At 46.9% G+C, this 14,567-nt stretch overlaps 1 protein-coding gene across 1 annotated transcript in view; it reads right to left on the bottom strand.

The window, feature by feature from the left end:
• Positions 1-241: 241 nt before the first annotated feature.
• The window catches only part of tyro3 (TYRO3 protein tyrosine kinase), a 90,356-nt gene continuing 76,030 nt past the window's right edge, over positions 242-14,567 (bottom strand). The window contains exons 12-17 of the mRNA XM_048600465.1: positions 14,240-14,332; positions 12,178-12,299; positions 8,966-9,075; positions 4,070-4,229; positions 2,806-2,942; positions 242-1,852 (exon numbers count right to left, since the gene is read on the bottom strand). Coding sequence (XP_048456422.1) covers positions 1,477-1,852; positions 2,806-2,942; positions 4,070-4,229; positions 8,966-9,075; positions 12,178-12,299; positions 14,240-14,332 — 998 coding nt within the window. The 3' untranslated portion in view covers positions 242-1,476. The remainder of the gene's footprint in view (positions 1,853-2,805; positions 2,943-4,069; positions 4,230-8,965; positions 9,076-12,177; positions 12,300-14,239; positions 14,333-14,567) is intronic.

The following is a 14,567-nucleotide window of genomic DNA, read 5'->3' as shown; positions in this document are numbered from 1 at the left end:
ACGAATTAAGGGCGTGACGTGTCTCCCTTGATTTCTGCTGCGGTAGTCATCATAGGATCCCTACAGTGCAGTAAGAGCCCAATTGGCCCGTCAAGTCAGCACCGAGCATCCAGACCTAGCCCCCAACCCTATCCCTTTAACCCCACAGTTACCATGGCTAATCCATCTAGCCTGCCCATCCCTGGAAACTTCAGAGCAACTTAGCATGACCAATCCACCTAACCTGCACATCTTTGAACATTAGGAGGAAACCAGAGCACCCACAGCAAACCCACATGTAGACACGGGTAGAAATTGCAAACTCCGCACAGACAGATTCACATGTATCATCTATGGGTTGAAACAACACAGTTTAACACAGCTGCACGAAGGTACAAGGGAGTGCATATTAACGCAATGATGTCATTTGACGCTCAGAGGACAGCTGAGTTGGAAAGACAGATGTGGTTCAAAACACAAAGTCTAGGCTGATACTTCAGCGAGTGCTGCATTGTCAGGGGTACTATCTTTTGAACAAGATGTTAGTACGAGGCCCCGTTTCAAGCGAACACAAAGGACCTCATGGCATTATTCAAAAAAACTCTGGCTGACATAAATCTCTAAATGAAGAGGACAAATAATCTAGATATGGTTGCACTGCCTTTTGTGGCACCTTGCTCTGCGCCACAGTACTCAGTGGCTGTGAGGTTCAAAATTGAAGTCAGTCTTTCCCTAGCGTCAGCTGTTAGTGTCTCAGTTGGTCGTACTCCTGCCTTTGAATCACGAGATCACAGGTTCAAGTTTCAACGCCAGTGCTGAATGCAAGAATCCAGGGTGACACTCCAGCATAGTACCAAGGGAGTGCTGCACAGTCGGAGCTTTTCGGATGAGACATGAAACCAAGATCCCAGCTGCCCGCTTGGGTGGATGTAAATGATTCCAAACCTGGGATCCTGGCCAATATTATTCCCTCAAACTCACAAAAAAAACGATTATTGCTGCTTGTGGGAGCTTACTGTGCCATCACATACCCTACATTACAACAGTTCAAAAGTGCTTCACACTTGCGAAGCACTTTGAGACACCCAATGGTTGAGAAAAGTGCGACATAAATGCAAATCTCTTTTGGTTTTGCTTAACAATCGCTCTTTTCTACAGTCTGACTCGTCAATCGAGCCAACATCTAAAATCATTGCACCTTTAATCAAGTCGGCCTGCCCAATGAGAACAATTTGAAAAAAAGAAACTTCTAGTTTCAATTCAGATCAAACAAAAATGCATGGAAATCTGTCCAGTAAGTGACATTTGATCTTCAAAGAGATATAAATAAACTGTTTGCTTCAGTTCTTGTTGAAATCTCAAAGGTCTTTTTTGGATCTGGATCCCAGCGAGAGTGGTAACCAACAAGTGTTCGACCCGTGTGTGGTACCAAGGCACAGCTGAGAGGATCCCCCTCAGTTTCATTATTGCACTGCTCAGTATTTAAATTTCCCGTTGCTAAAGATTTATCGTGACTTCATCTTCCAGTTGTCCGTCCTGTACCGGATCCTCCGATTCATTTGCCGAGGTCTCCTCTGTTCCGTCTTCCATAAAACCCAGAGGAGCAGTCACATAGCGATAGTCAGCAGTGTCTGAAATAGCCAAGACCTCCATATTGTCCGCACCTTGACCATCCATTTCCCAGCAGGCCATGCTGTGGCCTTGATTCGAGGCAGTAGCCCCTGCCCCTTCCTGTAAGTTCATGTAGAGATGCTGCTCTGTCTCTGTGGCGGTAGAAAGGCCCTGTAAGAGGCCTTCCAGCGACGTCCTCAAAGATTCAAAGGAGGGCCTGAGCTTGGGGTCGGTGTGCCAACACTTGTGCATGAGCTTGTACCTGCCACAACACAAAAAACATTGAAAAAGTTCTTAACAACAAAGTCACTCAGTTTAGGAAGACGGTCCTATTACGCAACATCTTTAGCAAGTTACGAGGGAAGAGGCTTAGGAACAAGTGGAGGCCATTCAGCCCCTCCAGGTTAGGCAGGGTGATAGTGCAACCAATGGAAATTGTTCCATATTTATTCATTCATAGGATGTGAGTATCGCTAGCTAGGCCAGCATTTATTCCCCATCCCTCAGTGCCGTTGAGAAGACATGGGGGAGCTGCCGTCCTGAACCACAGGAAGGAAGTTCTAGGATTTTGACCCAGCCACAGTGAAGGAACGGTGATATTGTTCCAAATCAGGATTGCTGTGCCCATTTGGGACTTGATGGTGCTGCCCTTGCCCTTCTTGATGGTAGTGTCATGGACTCAGAAGGTGACACAATATTTACACGACCCTGCAGCTGCTTTTGTAAGAAACCCGATCCTCACGCGTGAAGTTTTTCCAAGACCCCCATGGCTGCAAATCCATCTACTGGAGTCTCCCTTACCGACAGAAATAGTGGTCCCATTTCAGGGGGCCGCTAAGTTAATTAAGTTAAAGCAAAATACTGTGGGAGCTGGAATTTCAAAACACAGATCCGGACTCGCAACGTTTTTCTCTCCACAGATAGTGCCAGACTGCTGAGACTCTGCAGCGTGTTGTGTTTGTCAAGTAAAATTCAGTGTTTGCTTCCCTCAATCCTGAAAGATCTCCCCCCACACCACCACCCCACCACCCCCCCCACACACACCCCCCCCCACCCCCTCCATTTCCCCTTGTGAAATAACTGGGAAGCCAATGCAGATTAGCAAACACAGGTTTGATAGGCGAATGGGACCTGGTGTAATTAGGGAATCAGAAGTATTTTATTCCAAAAATCCGTTCCTCTACTTCCACCCCCGTCGTCAGGATTGTTACTTACAGTTCGTCAGTGCAATCTGGGGGCTGCTTCAGCCTGTGCCCTCGGATGAGGTACTCGTAAATCTCTGCATTCTCAACCCCTGGGTATGGGGTCTGACCTCTTGCTGCAATCTCCCACATGGTGACTCCAAATGACCACTGGAATCAGAGTGCGAACGACAGTGTTACAAACGGAAATCATGTACATCAGACGCACAGGCTCCTCAAATCCACCCCTTGCACTTCTAGAGTCCAGCGATGGCTCCAAGTTAATCGGAAGTTCCTACCCTGCTCCACTCTAGCATCGCCCTTCGTGCTCACGTGATTCCCTTCTTACAGCACCTTTTGCTGATCGACTCGAACGTCGATGGGGACCCGAGGAGGAGGAATAGTAGGAGGCTGCTGGGGCATGAATACAACACCCAACGAGATTAGGGGCTGTGGAGATCCCTTCAGTATTCATGACCGGGCCTATTGTATAAGGCTGACCTAAGAGCTAGCCAGATTGACGGCCTTGAATGGACCTCGGCAAATGTAGCAGGATAACGGCATCGCCAACTAGGCCAGAATTTATTGCCCACCCCAGTGGGCAGTTACGACTCACTGCTGTGGGTCTGGAGTCACATGTAGTTAAGGATAGCAGTTTCCTTCCAGAAAGGGTAGTGGTGAACCAGATGGGTTTTTACAAGAATCAGTAACGATTTCGCGATCATCGTTAGACTCTTAGTTCCAGATTTGTGTTGAATTCAAGCTTCACCATCTGCCATGACGGGATTTGAACCCGGGTCCCCAGAACCTGTCTCTGGGTTAACAGTCCAGCGATAATACCACTAGGCCGTCCAATCCCCTATATAAACAAGCTGCCATCACTGACAAAAATTATCCCCTTATTGACATCCCTACATCACTACGGAGGCCATTCCCATAAGAAATGGCCTTAAAAAGGTCAACTAAACGTCACAGCCATGATTCAGACCACAGACTATAGATGAACAACGGAATAGGGGATGACTAGATAAATCTCATGTGATTTCTAAGCTCTTCACACCGTGACCCCATTTCAAGGCCAATTCAAAAACTGCTGAGGCCCCCAGCACTGCCACCACTGCCGCCGCCCCCTCCCCCCCCGGCCAATGACAACTGTGGGATGGGAGCGTGTTGTGGAAATGAGAGGGGACAGAGGTCTGTGGAGCCGTTTCTGTCTTGGAACTCACAAATCCCAGAATTTCAGCTCGCGACTTCCACTTTGGGAAGACCCGTCGCCCAGGCGCGGACTTTGTACGTACCACATCGCTGTGAACCGTGTACACGTTGTCTGCCAAACTCTCCAGTGCGATCCATTTAACGGGTAGCTTGCTGGCGCTGCCTTGCCTATAGTAATCACCACTATACAGCTTGCGGGATAAGCCAAAGTCTGCCACACACACGCGCATGTCTTGGTCCAGCCTGGGGGAAACAAGAAGATATGAAGGGACGTTAATAAATTCATGATGTCAAACGGGTTGGCTTCAGAATTTAGAATTAGAATGACAATCGGGTTGGTTTTCACAAACACACATAAGAGCAGCAGGAGGCCGTTCTGCCTCATTCAAGCCATGTTGTATCGTATGGCCCCCACCTCAAACTCAACGCCCCCTGCCATGCCCCATGTGTCCGCAATACAACTACAGCATTAACTACCAACCCTCTCTACTTCAGTCCTCTTTGGATAAAGACCACCACCCCACATATGTTGATGTGACAGTGCAGAAAGCACAACAACGCCTCTACTTCCTCAGGAGGCTAAGGAAATTCAGCATGTCCGGAAAGATTCTGACCAATTTTTATAGATGCACCACAGAAAGTATTCTATCTGGATGCATCACACATTGGTATGGCGACTGCTCTGCCCAGGACCGTTAAGAAACTACAGAAGGCTATGAACACGGCCCAGACCATCACACAGGCCAATCTTCCATCCACTGACTCCATCTAAACTTCTCGCTGCCTCAGGGAGACAGTCAACATAATCAAAGACCCCCCCATCTCAGTTATAATTTCTTCCAACCTCTACCATCAGGCAGAAGGTCAAAGACTTTAAACACACGCACCTACAGATTCAAGAACAGCTTCTTGCACACTGTTATGAGACTTCTGGATGGACCTTTCTAATTTTAAATTTAATGTTGATCTCACTCTGTGTGCACCTTGTCTGCAGCAGTAACATTGTATTCCTCACTCTGCTCTATTACCCTAATGCACTTTGTATGGTATGGTCTAACTGTACTGCTCGCAAAACAAGACTTTTCACCTTACCTAAGTACATGTGACAATAACAAATAAAATCAAAAAATATTAATTCACTTTACAGCCAATGAAATACTTTTGGCTGCTGTCATAATGTGAGCAGCTAATGTGTACTCAGCATACTCCCATAAGCAGCCAATAAGATAATGACCAGAGAATTTGTTATAAACATTGGCTCAGACATAAATATTGGCTGTGTAGCGGAGAGATGTTAGCAGTAATGTCACTAGACTAGTAATCCAGAACACCAGGCTAAGATTCCAGGGTCATAGGTCCAAATCCCACCATGGCAGGTAGTGGAATTTGAATAGAAATCGGAAAACAGAAGAAAGCTGGTCGAATGGCAACCATGTCTGTAAATTTTTGGAAAAATGCATCTGATTCGTTAAAGTCCTATAGGGAGGGAAATCTGCTGGCCTTACCAGGTAGATCTATATGTGACTCCAGACCAACAGCAAAGTGGTTAATTCCTAATTCCCCCCGGGTAATTAGGGATGAGCGATAAAAGCCTAGCCATAAACCCCCAATTTCTCTATTTTCTCTCCTACCTGAGCTCATCTTTGAAAGATTCACATGCTGATTCCTTGATTCTACTCCCACGATACTACTAACCAATCAATTTCCCGTCTGGGATCCATCACGGGCTGATATTGTTCATAGTTCTCTCTTCGCTGTCATTTTCTCCTTTAAACTTTCTTTCCTTCTAAAAGTAAAATCGGTGAACTGTGAACAAGGAACTCTATTGAAATTGCTTCACGTACAGTAACCCTAAACCAGGTGGCCTGTCAATCAAAGACGGTTTGTTATAACTCTCATTGTCAGCTTAAGATGTTTTTTAACTTCCATGTTTGAACAGCAAAGGCTTTAGATAACTTCAGATAATGACACTCAAACACACTTTCTCTACCCTTCAAGAGTCCTTGCATCTATTTCTTAAATTTGTGACTCTTTCACTGCAGTTTGAGGCAAAATGGGGTCTGTTTGAATTCAGCACTAAGTTCAAATGGTACTATTTAGTTCAGGTGACATGCCTGCACCCTCCTTTCCCTGCTAGCAAAACTTGGATCTGTTGAAAATGTAAGCACGACTTTCACCTCCTGGTCTCATTCACCACTTTTAAAACTCTTCCTAACATTACAATAATCTGACCTCTAGTCTAGTAATGATGACCATAAAGCCAATTATTGTAAAAAGCCCATTTGGTTCATTAGTGTCCATAATGGGAGGAAATCTATCATCCCTACCTGCCTGGTCCACATGTGACTCTAGACCCAAGTAATGTGTTTTCCAGTGAAACTGCCCTCTAAGAAGGTCTAGCAAACCCTCTGTTGTACAAAGCAGAAAATGTGAATAAGTTATAAAATCAGACAGACCTCCTGGGCACAGCAAAAGCACGCCCTGTCTGGTTGCCCCCGCAAAATCCTCCTCATGAAACTTTGGGTCAAAGTTAAAAGTCCTGTCCCTCAGACTGGTCAAACTGTTCATTCTTCTGGGAGCCCTCAACATTGACCCTAAGTCTCATGCCACAAGGAAACGTCCTGCTGATCACCGACTATCGGCCTCCTTCAGTGATCTCCCCACCCCTTCCATTATTGAAGAAGTAGTGTGGATGGATAGTCTACTCTGAATGGAGGTCTTCAAGGTCCATCACCAAGAGTGGCTTCATATCACAGCTATGGGATGATTCCTGAAGGATCCATCCACCAGGCTGAGGGAACCAACAAGAGGGGAAAAGAAAACCTTCTGGATCCCACCCTCACCAATCTACCTGCCACAGATGTATCTACCCAGGATAGTATTGGTAGGAGTGACCACTGCACTGTATTTGTGAAGTAAAGTTCCAGCTTCACATGAGGACACTCTCCATCGTGTGACGTGGGAGAATTATCTTACTAAGAGGGATAGATTCGAAACAGATCTAGCAACTCAAGACCGGGCGCTGCAGGCCATCAACAGCAGCAGAATTGTACTCCAGCACAATCATGGCCCGGCATAACCCCCACTCAACCATTACCATCAAGCCAGGGGATCAACCCGGGTTCAGTGGAGAGTGCTGCCAGGACTGGTACCAGGCATATCTAAGACTAAGGTGCCAACCAAACAGGATTATTTCCACTTGAGTTCTCTGCCCAAAGGCAGATCTTGGTGATTACCAACAGGTCCATCGCAAAATGACGTGATCTTTACTGCAAGGAGGTAAGCCCCAAATCTAGTTCAGCCAAAACAGGGATCAGATCGAACCATGCATGTGTGATCACATGTCCAAAAAGCCTCAGATGTGCCTGTACCCACAGTCACCGCTGCAAGTTGGCCATCTTGAGAGTGAACCCATTGGAAGCGACTGGCCCAGAGGGAGTCCCCGGCCACGTGCTCAGATCCTGTGTGGACCAGCTGGCAAGAGTATTCACAGATATATTTAATCTCTCCTTACTCTGATCTGAGGTTCCCACCTGCTTCAAGAAGACCACAGTCATCCTGATGCCAAAGGAAAATCCTTCAGCGTGGCTCAATGACTACCTCCCGGTGGCACTGACCTCTGTAATTATGAAGTGCTTCAAGAGGTTAGTCGTGACTCACGTCACCTCCAGCCTCCCAACTGCCTTGATCCTTTGCAATTCACCTACTGGCACACAGATCCATGGCAAATGCCATCTCCCTGGCCCTATACCCATCCCTGGAACATCTGGATACCTACATCAGGCTCCTACTTATTGACTAGCTCTGCCTTCAACGCCTTAATTCCAAATGAGCCCATCTTCCAAACAAACTCCAAGGCCTAGGTCTCAGCTCCCCCCTCTGTAACTGGATCCTCGACTTCCTGACCCACAGACCACAATCAGTAAGAATAGGTGACAAAACCTCCTCCACCATGATCCTCAACACCAATGCCCCACAAAGCTGTGCACTCAACACCCTACGATACCCCTTATACACTCTCAACTGTATGGCCAAATTCTGCCCCAACTCCATTTACAGGTTTGCTGATGACACCGCTGTTGTATATCAGATCTCAAGACAACAATGAGACAGAATACAGGAAAGAGATTGAGTGTTTAACAGCATGGTGTAAATGTCAACAAATGTTGACATCAATGTCAACAAAATGAAAGAGCTGGTCATTGACGTTTCGGAAGCAGAGTGGAGGGCACACCCCTGTCTACATCAGTGGTGCTAAGATCGAGAGCGTCAGGTTCCTGAGAGCGATGATCACCAACAATCTGTCCTGGTTCACCCACTATGGTCAAGAAAGAGCAATAATGTCTCTATTTCATCAGGAGACCACAGAAATTTGGCCACAATGACTCTTGCCAATTCTTATAGATGCACCATAGAAAGCTTCCTATCTGGATGGATCACAGTAACTGTTCTTCCCAAGACCACAAGAAACTGCAGAGAGTTGTGAACACAGCCCAGTTTATCACGCAAACCAGCTTTCCATCCAGTGACTCCATCTATACTTCCCGCTGCCTCAGGAAAGCAACCAACATAAATCTGAGACCCTTCTCACCCTGGTTATACTCTCTTCCAGCCTCTTTCGTCGGGCAAAAGACATGAAAGCTCGCACCAAAACATTCAAGAACAGCTTCTTCCCTCAGATGTTTGAACGGATCTCTCAAATGTTAATTCTGATTTCTCTCTGTCTCTGCACCTTCTCTGCAGCTGCGACACTGTGTTCTGCACTCTGTTCTGCTACCCTGACGCACTTTGTGTGGCATGGTCTGCCTGTAGAGCACGCAAAACAACACTTTTCACTGTTTCTCTGTACACGTGACAGCAATAAATCAAACTCAGACTCAAGCTCACCACCATTTTCTCATGCACAGTAGAGAGAGATGGACAATAAATGTTCACATCCCATGAAGGATTAAGGAAATGCCCACCATGTGCTCACTTACATGCAGTTGCGTGTAGCCAGATCCCTGTGGACAAAGTTCTTGCTGCTGAGGTACTCCATCCCTTTCACAATGTCAATCATAAAGTTCAGGAGAGTTGGTGTTGAAATGTCCTAAAGAGACAGCAAGATGATAATCAACTGGGGAGATGGAAACACAACCCAAACCTCCCTGGGCACAAGGGAGCAAATAAGATTGGACATCCTGAGGGGGTTCAGAGACGGATAATTGAACAAAATGAAACAGTTGCATTTATGTAGTGTTTTCTGTGACCACAGGATGTCTTAAAGCAGTTTGACACCAGTCCAGTAATTTTTTTGGCAGGTAGTTTTCCTTTCTTCATTCATGGGATATGAGCCAGCATTTATTGCCCATCCCTGATTGCCCAGAGGTCAGTTAGGAGCCAACCACATTGCCGTGGGTCTGGAGTCACATGTAGGCCAGACCAGGTAAGGATGGCCACTTCCTTCCCTAAAGGACATGAGTGAAGGACAGGGGTCAAGAAACCTTAGTGAGATTGAGAACAAGGATTGAAAGGAGGGTGTAGACAGAGAGGAAGAGGGAAAACCAACAAGAAGGGATAGAAATGAAAGGCGGAGAATTGTCCCCAGTCTTGAGAGAATAGGGGTGATGGTTGGTGGGACAGGGGTGGTAGACAGGCAGCAGAGTTTCAGATTGGCTGAAGTTGATGTCGGGTGGGATAGGCCTGGCTGCTCTGGAAAACATTGGGAGGTCAGAGGTCAACAGAACCCTGGACCAGCATATAAAGGCTGGGGTGGACTTGGCCCAAGATATAGAATTGTTACGGTGAGAAGGAGGCAAAGTGATGGTGCAGGATCCGGACTGAGGCATAGGGCAGATGCTTGACTTGGGGAGGAAGAGGAAGAGGGAAAACAGTGGAATGGATGATCTATGATTCAATAACAGGGAAACCCCTTACACTTCCCGCCACAATGGAGCAGGGCAGACAGGTCTATGCAAACCATGATGAAGAAAAGAAAACAGTAACCTCTGAGGGTTAACTGGTAGAATTTATTACCCTGCCTTGAAGGTGGAAGGGGCATTACTTTACTTCGGTGAGAGAGCCTGCCTCTAACTGGTTAAAGGGTCATGGTCAGCCTGCTTGCCCCACTGCCTAATACTCAACCAGCGATAGCAGGGACATTGCAATGAGGGGAGATCAAAAAGCAACCAGGGAGCGAGCCTCAGGGAAATGGGGCAGCCATGCTCCTGCCCTGGCCACTGACCCCCATCCCACCTCCCGTAACCACTGTCCCACCCTCACTCGTCCGAGGCCCGGGTTCCTTGACAATCCTTGGTCTCCGTGCGGTGCAAGACTGGTAGCAGTCGCTGGGTTTTCCCGCAATGACCTGCAGTTCCTGATGGGGGCAGGGCAGTGGGATTTCGTCACCCGGGCAAAGGGTCACCAACAGGGACCTGTGGGAAGATGGGGCTGTCCAGGCAAGATGCCTGTCACCTCCAACGAATTATCACCCGTTGTGCCAATCTGCGTTTGACAGAGGGCATCAAAGCCCAGGGGATCTGGATCGAATTTGGTCAGGTCAGGAGGTGGAAAGAGAAAACAGTTGTGGACCAGATAATACTCAGGGCTGTGCTCCACGGACTGGAAGGAGCAAAGATGGCTGACAAAGATGGAGGGGAGGGAGGGCTACGGTGAAGGGATGGTTGAGCAGTTCAACAGCTGCAGAGGTATCAAGGCAAAAGGCCATCGACTCACTATTTTGAAGTTTGAAAGAGCAAGAGAGAGAGAAAAATGTGGACATATATGATGAACTGGCCCATAGAGAGAGACAGATACATCAGCAGCCAGGCACAATTGGGAAGAAATAGAGACAATTCCAACTAAGATACAGAAAGACAGACAGACGTGCAGGCATGATCAATTTTTATCGTTAAAAAAAGTCAGAGAGAGTGGAATCGCCAAGTAGGACACAAAATAGAAAGTGAGATTAGCAATGAAGATAGGGTGAGTGGGACAGAAAAAGAAAAACAAAAGTCTCTACAAGGAGGAGATAGCTAGGGCAGCAAACAGTGTCACAAAGTGGGGCACAGGTAAGTGTCTCACTAATAGATTAATACATATTCCCAAGTGAACTGATGACCAGAATCACAGGAAGAAGCCAGCCACGTGAGATTCACAACAGCAACAATGTGAATTCACTGTAACAGCTCAAACGAAAGCAGACGTCTATGTCCAACATAGACTTTAAAAAGTTCCTTAAAAAAGGGATAATGCTTACAATTGAATGGGGGCAAACTGTCTTCACCATTAGCACAAGATGGGCCCACAGTCGACTTGTTTTACCCGATTCCCTCCAACATCGATTCACTGTTATCCCTTGAACCCAGCTTCAAAACTTGAACAAAACATCAATACAAAAAAAAAGTCAAGGTTTGGGCTTTATAATGTTTCAAGAATGGAGATGAGCTTAATGCCATGATTGTCTCCATGACAACACGCCCAAGGCATGTCTTACTAATGTCATGTTGCAGCATCATGATGCTTGTAGAAAGACAAGGGATGTTTCTGATTGCTTTAACTTGAGGAAGGTGTCCCTTTAAGCAATCCCGGTCTGATATCTCTCAGTGGTGTCAGAATCCAGGATACTATTCCAAAAGACAAGCAGTAGGCTTTTTTTTTGATGGTGTGAGGAATCCCACTCCGTTGAGAGGGTTCACCCATAGCCTGGCACTTGTAATGTTCAGTTACAGAGGGACATTATTGGAATGAATTTCCTTTAAACGAGGAGAATCTCCTATAAGTTGCTACTAATTGGAGATTCGGGACAAATATTGTTATCCAGCCAGCACTCACTAAGGCAAGGCTCTGTCAGCTTTGCTGGTCCTCTGCTCCAACTCAATGTTAGCCATTCTGCACGCGTGCGGTGTATCAGCTAACTATTCCACTGTGGGAGGCACCACACTGAGGACTTCCTCCCCATACTTCCCCACAGACATGGGGTCACCAGGCAGCGCCTCTCTTTAGCATAGGGGTACCTACTGATGCCACGGGTTGGGGGTCAGCTGACTGGGTACAGGCGTGAATGCCCAGCAGAGTGTATGGCCCACAGTCACATCAAGCTCAGGCCCCTCGCTGAGCGCTCTAGCCCTTCTCTGGTTTCGCCACCAGCCCGTGAGCAAATCAGTAACAGAGATGGCCGCTGAGGAGCTTCTGAAGCGAGTCAATGACTTACCACTGGCTGGTCTCCAAGCCGGGACAGTACCAGATAGGTACGAAGGTCTCCATGTTTCATGAAGGGCAGCAAAACCATGGGGACTGGAAGCCGGCGATGGGCTCGACTCTGGAGGCTCACCCCTGGGAAAGAGAAAAGAAACCTGGAGAGGTTGGTTACACTTCAGTGAGGACGCCGTGTTACACCACACTTGTACGCCAACACCAGTAAGAAAGCTGTTAATGTATTTATTCATCCATCCGTATTACAATAAGCAAAGATATTATGCCGAGACATTATAAATCAACGAATAAGCCTCGGCTGGACTACTGTGCTCACTTCCGTGCACCTCACACAGAAGTTAATGGGAAGTAAGAGCAGAAGGCAGGCCATTCAGCCCTTTGAGCCTGCTCCTCTCTTCAAATATGATCATGGCTGATCATGCAGCTCAGCTAGTTCCCCTCTCCTGCCTTCTCCCATAAAACAAAATCTGGAATTAAGTATCTAACCGTGAATCCATTGTTGATTATTGGAACCCATCTGGTTCACTAACATCCTTTAGAGCAGGAAACTGCTATCGTTACCTACATATGACTCTAGACCCACAGCAACGTGGTAACTCTTAACTGCACTCCAGGCCAATAAGGAATGGGCAATAAATACTGGCCCAGCCGCATGAATGAACTGAAGAAATAAATTAATCCCTAAGAACTAGATCTAAGTCCTTCTTGAAAACACTCAAATATTTTGACCACTTTTTGTGGCAGAGAATTCCGCAGGCCAACCACTCTTCAGACCTTGGAGAGTCAAGTGTTGCATGTTTGGTTAGTCTAACTAGAAGAGGTTACTGAGTCTTCGGTAGGTGTTACTGGTGTATTTCACACTCAGGAACTACATAGATCTTTACAAAAAATATGACTAACCCTTATGGAAGCCATGGTCTCTCAAAAATGATCTCTCACGTCTTCACATTGGGAGGCGTTTCTCACACTGTCTTTCGAACTCCACTGCACTACAGCAGGGAATGACAGAATTCAGCTCCATGGAGAGACTAGGAAAGCTGGGGTTGTTCTCTTTCAGGAATAAGAGGGATGAAATAAGGAGAAACTGTTGCAGTTGCAGAGGGGTCAGTGACAGAGGACACAGACTGAACACAACCAGAGGGGAGATGAGACACCAATTCCTTCAGTCAGTGAGTCGCATTGATCTGGAATGGACAGTTTGAAAGGATGCTGGATGCTAATATTCAGTTGAGAGATACAGTGAAAGACTTCGGGGTGGGGGTATAAGGGTTGGTAAGCGTTATGTTCAGATGCTGGACTGCATTATCAGTGATGGCATAACGTATGGAAAAGGTCATTAATTTAAGATAGAGATGAGGAGAGATGTACTCTTTCTGTGGGTCATGAGTCTCACTTCCCTATGAAATGGATACAGGTGCTTCAGCACATTGGGAGAATGTATCGAACACCTCCAGAGTTGACCTGGGCTCTCCAGTCTGCAGTGAGCAGCGGCCAGGAAGAAACCAGTTATTTCCATTTCCCTTTGAGAGCTTCGACATTGGTGGTTTGACTGAATTGTCCAGTTGGGTAATACCAAACCAGTTTGCTTTCTAACCAGTTGTGGGAGGTAACCCACGCTCTCAGATCGGACATCTCCAGGCACCCAGGATGGGATTGGGAGGAGGACCGGCCGGTTAGTGGCACAAAGTCATGTGACGAAACCTTCTGGGATCGTTCTACTCGATGGGCTGAAAGTCACGGGTACAGTAATTGAACACCAGGTGGTGCTATTCTCCAATGGGTCTTCCAGCCCATCGTCCCCCGTAGATAATTCCTAATCAACCTGCTCAGATATGTATTGCTGTACACACCTCTGGAACAGGCAGGATTTGAACCGGGCTTACCTCCTGGCTCAGAGGTAAGGATGCTACCACTACGCCACAAAAGACCAAACTGAAACCTCCAGGAACCTGAGCTGCTGATTTGAACTTCTGGTGTGGAGTCAGACGCGTGTCACATCCTCACCCTCCACCCTCCCCGCCAGTCTCCTCCGTCTATAAACCAGTCCCTGCAACACTCACCAATCACCTTAATGACATTGGGGTGGTTGAATTCCTTCATGCAGGCTGCCTCTCGCAGGAACTCCTCAATATCTCCAGATGCATTGATTTCAGCTAAGTGTGGGAGAAAGATATAGTAACGTTGGAACAGAGGTGAGAAGCAAGCAATGCAACGATGAGAACCTGCTTTGCAAGTCAACTTGACCAAGACTGATCTGTAGCTTAACTCTGTCTTACCCACCAGTGATCTATATCCTTTAATACAAAAGTCTAAATGTAGGGACATTACTCTATTGTAATAGAGAGCACTAGTGAGACTGCTTCTGGAGTACTGTGTACAGCATTAATT

Source organism: Rhincodon typus, chromosome 8 (genome assembly GCF_021869965.1).
Source record: "Rhincodon typus isolate 14 chromosome 8, sRhiTyp1.1, whole genome shotgun sequence".
NCBI lineage: Eukaryota > Metazoa > Chordata > Chondrichthyes > Orectolobiformes > Rhincodontidae > Rhincodon > Rhincodon typus.
This window is presented reverse-complemented; position numbering and strand designations above follow the sequence as displayed.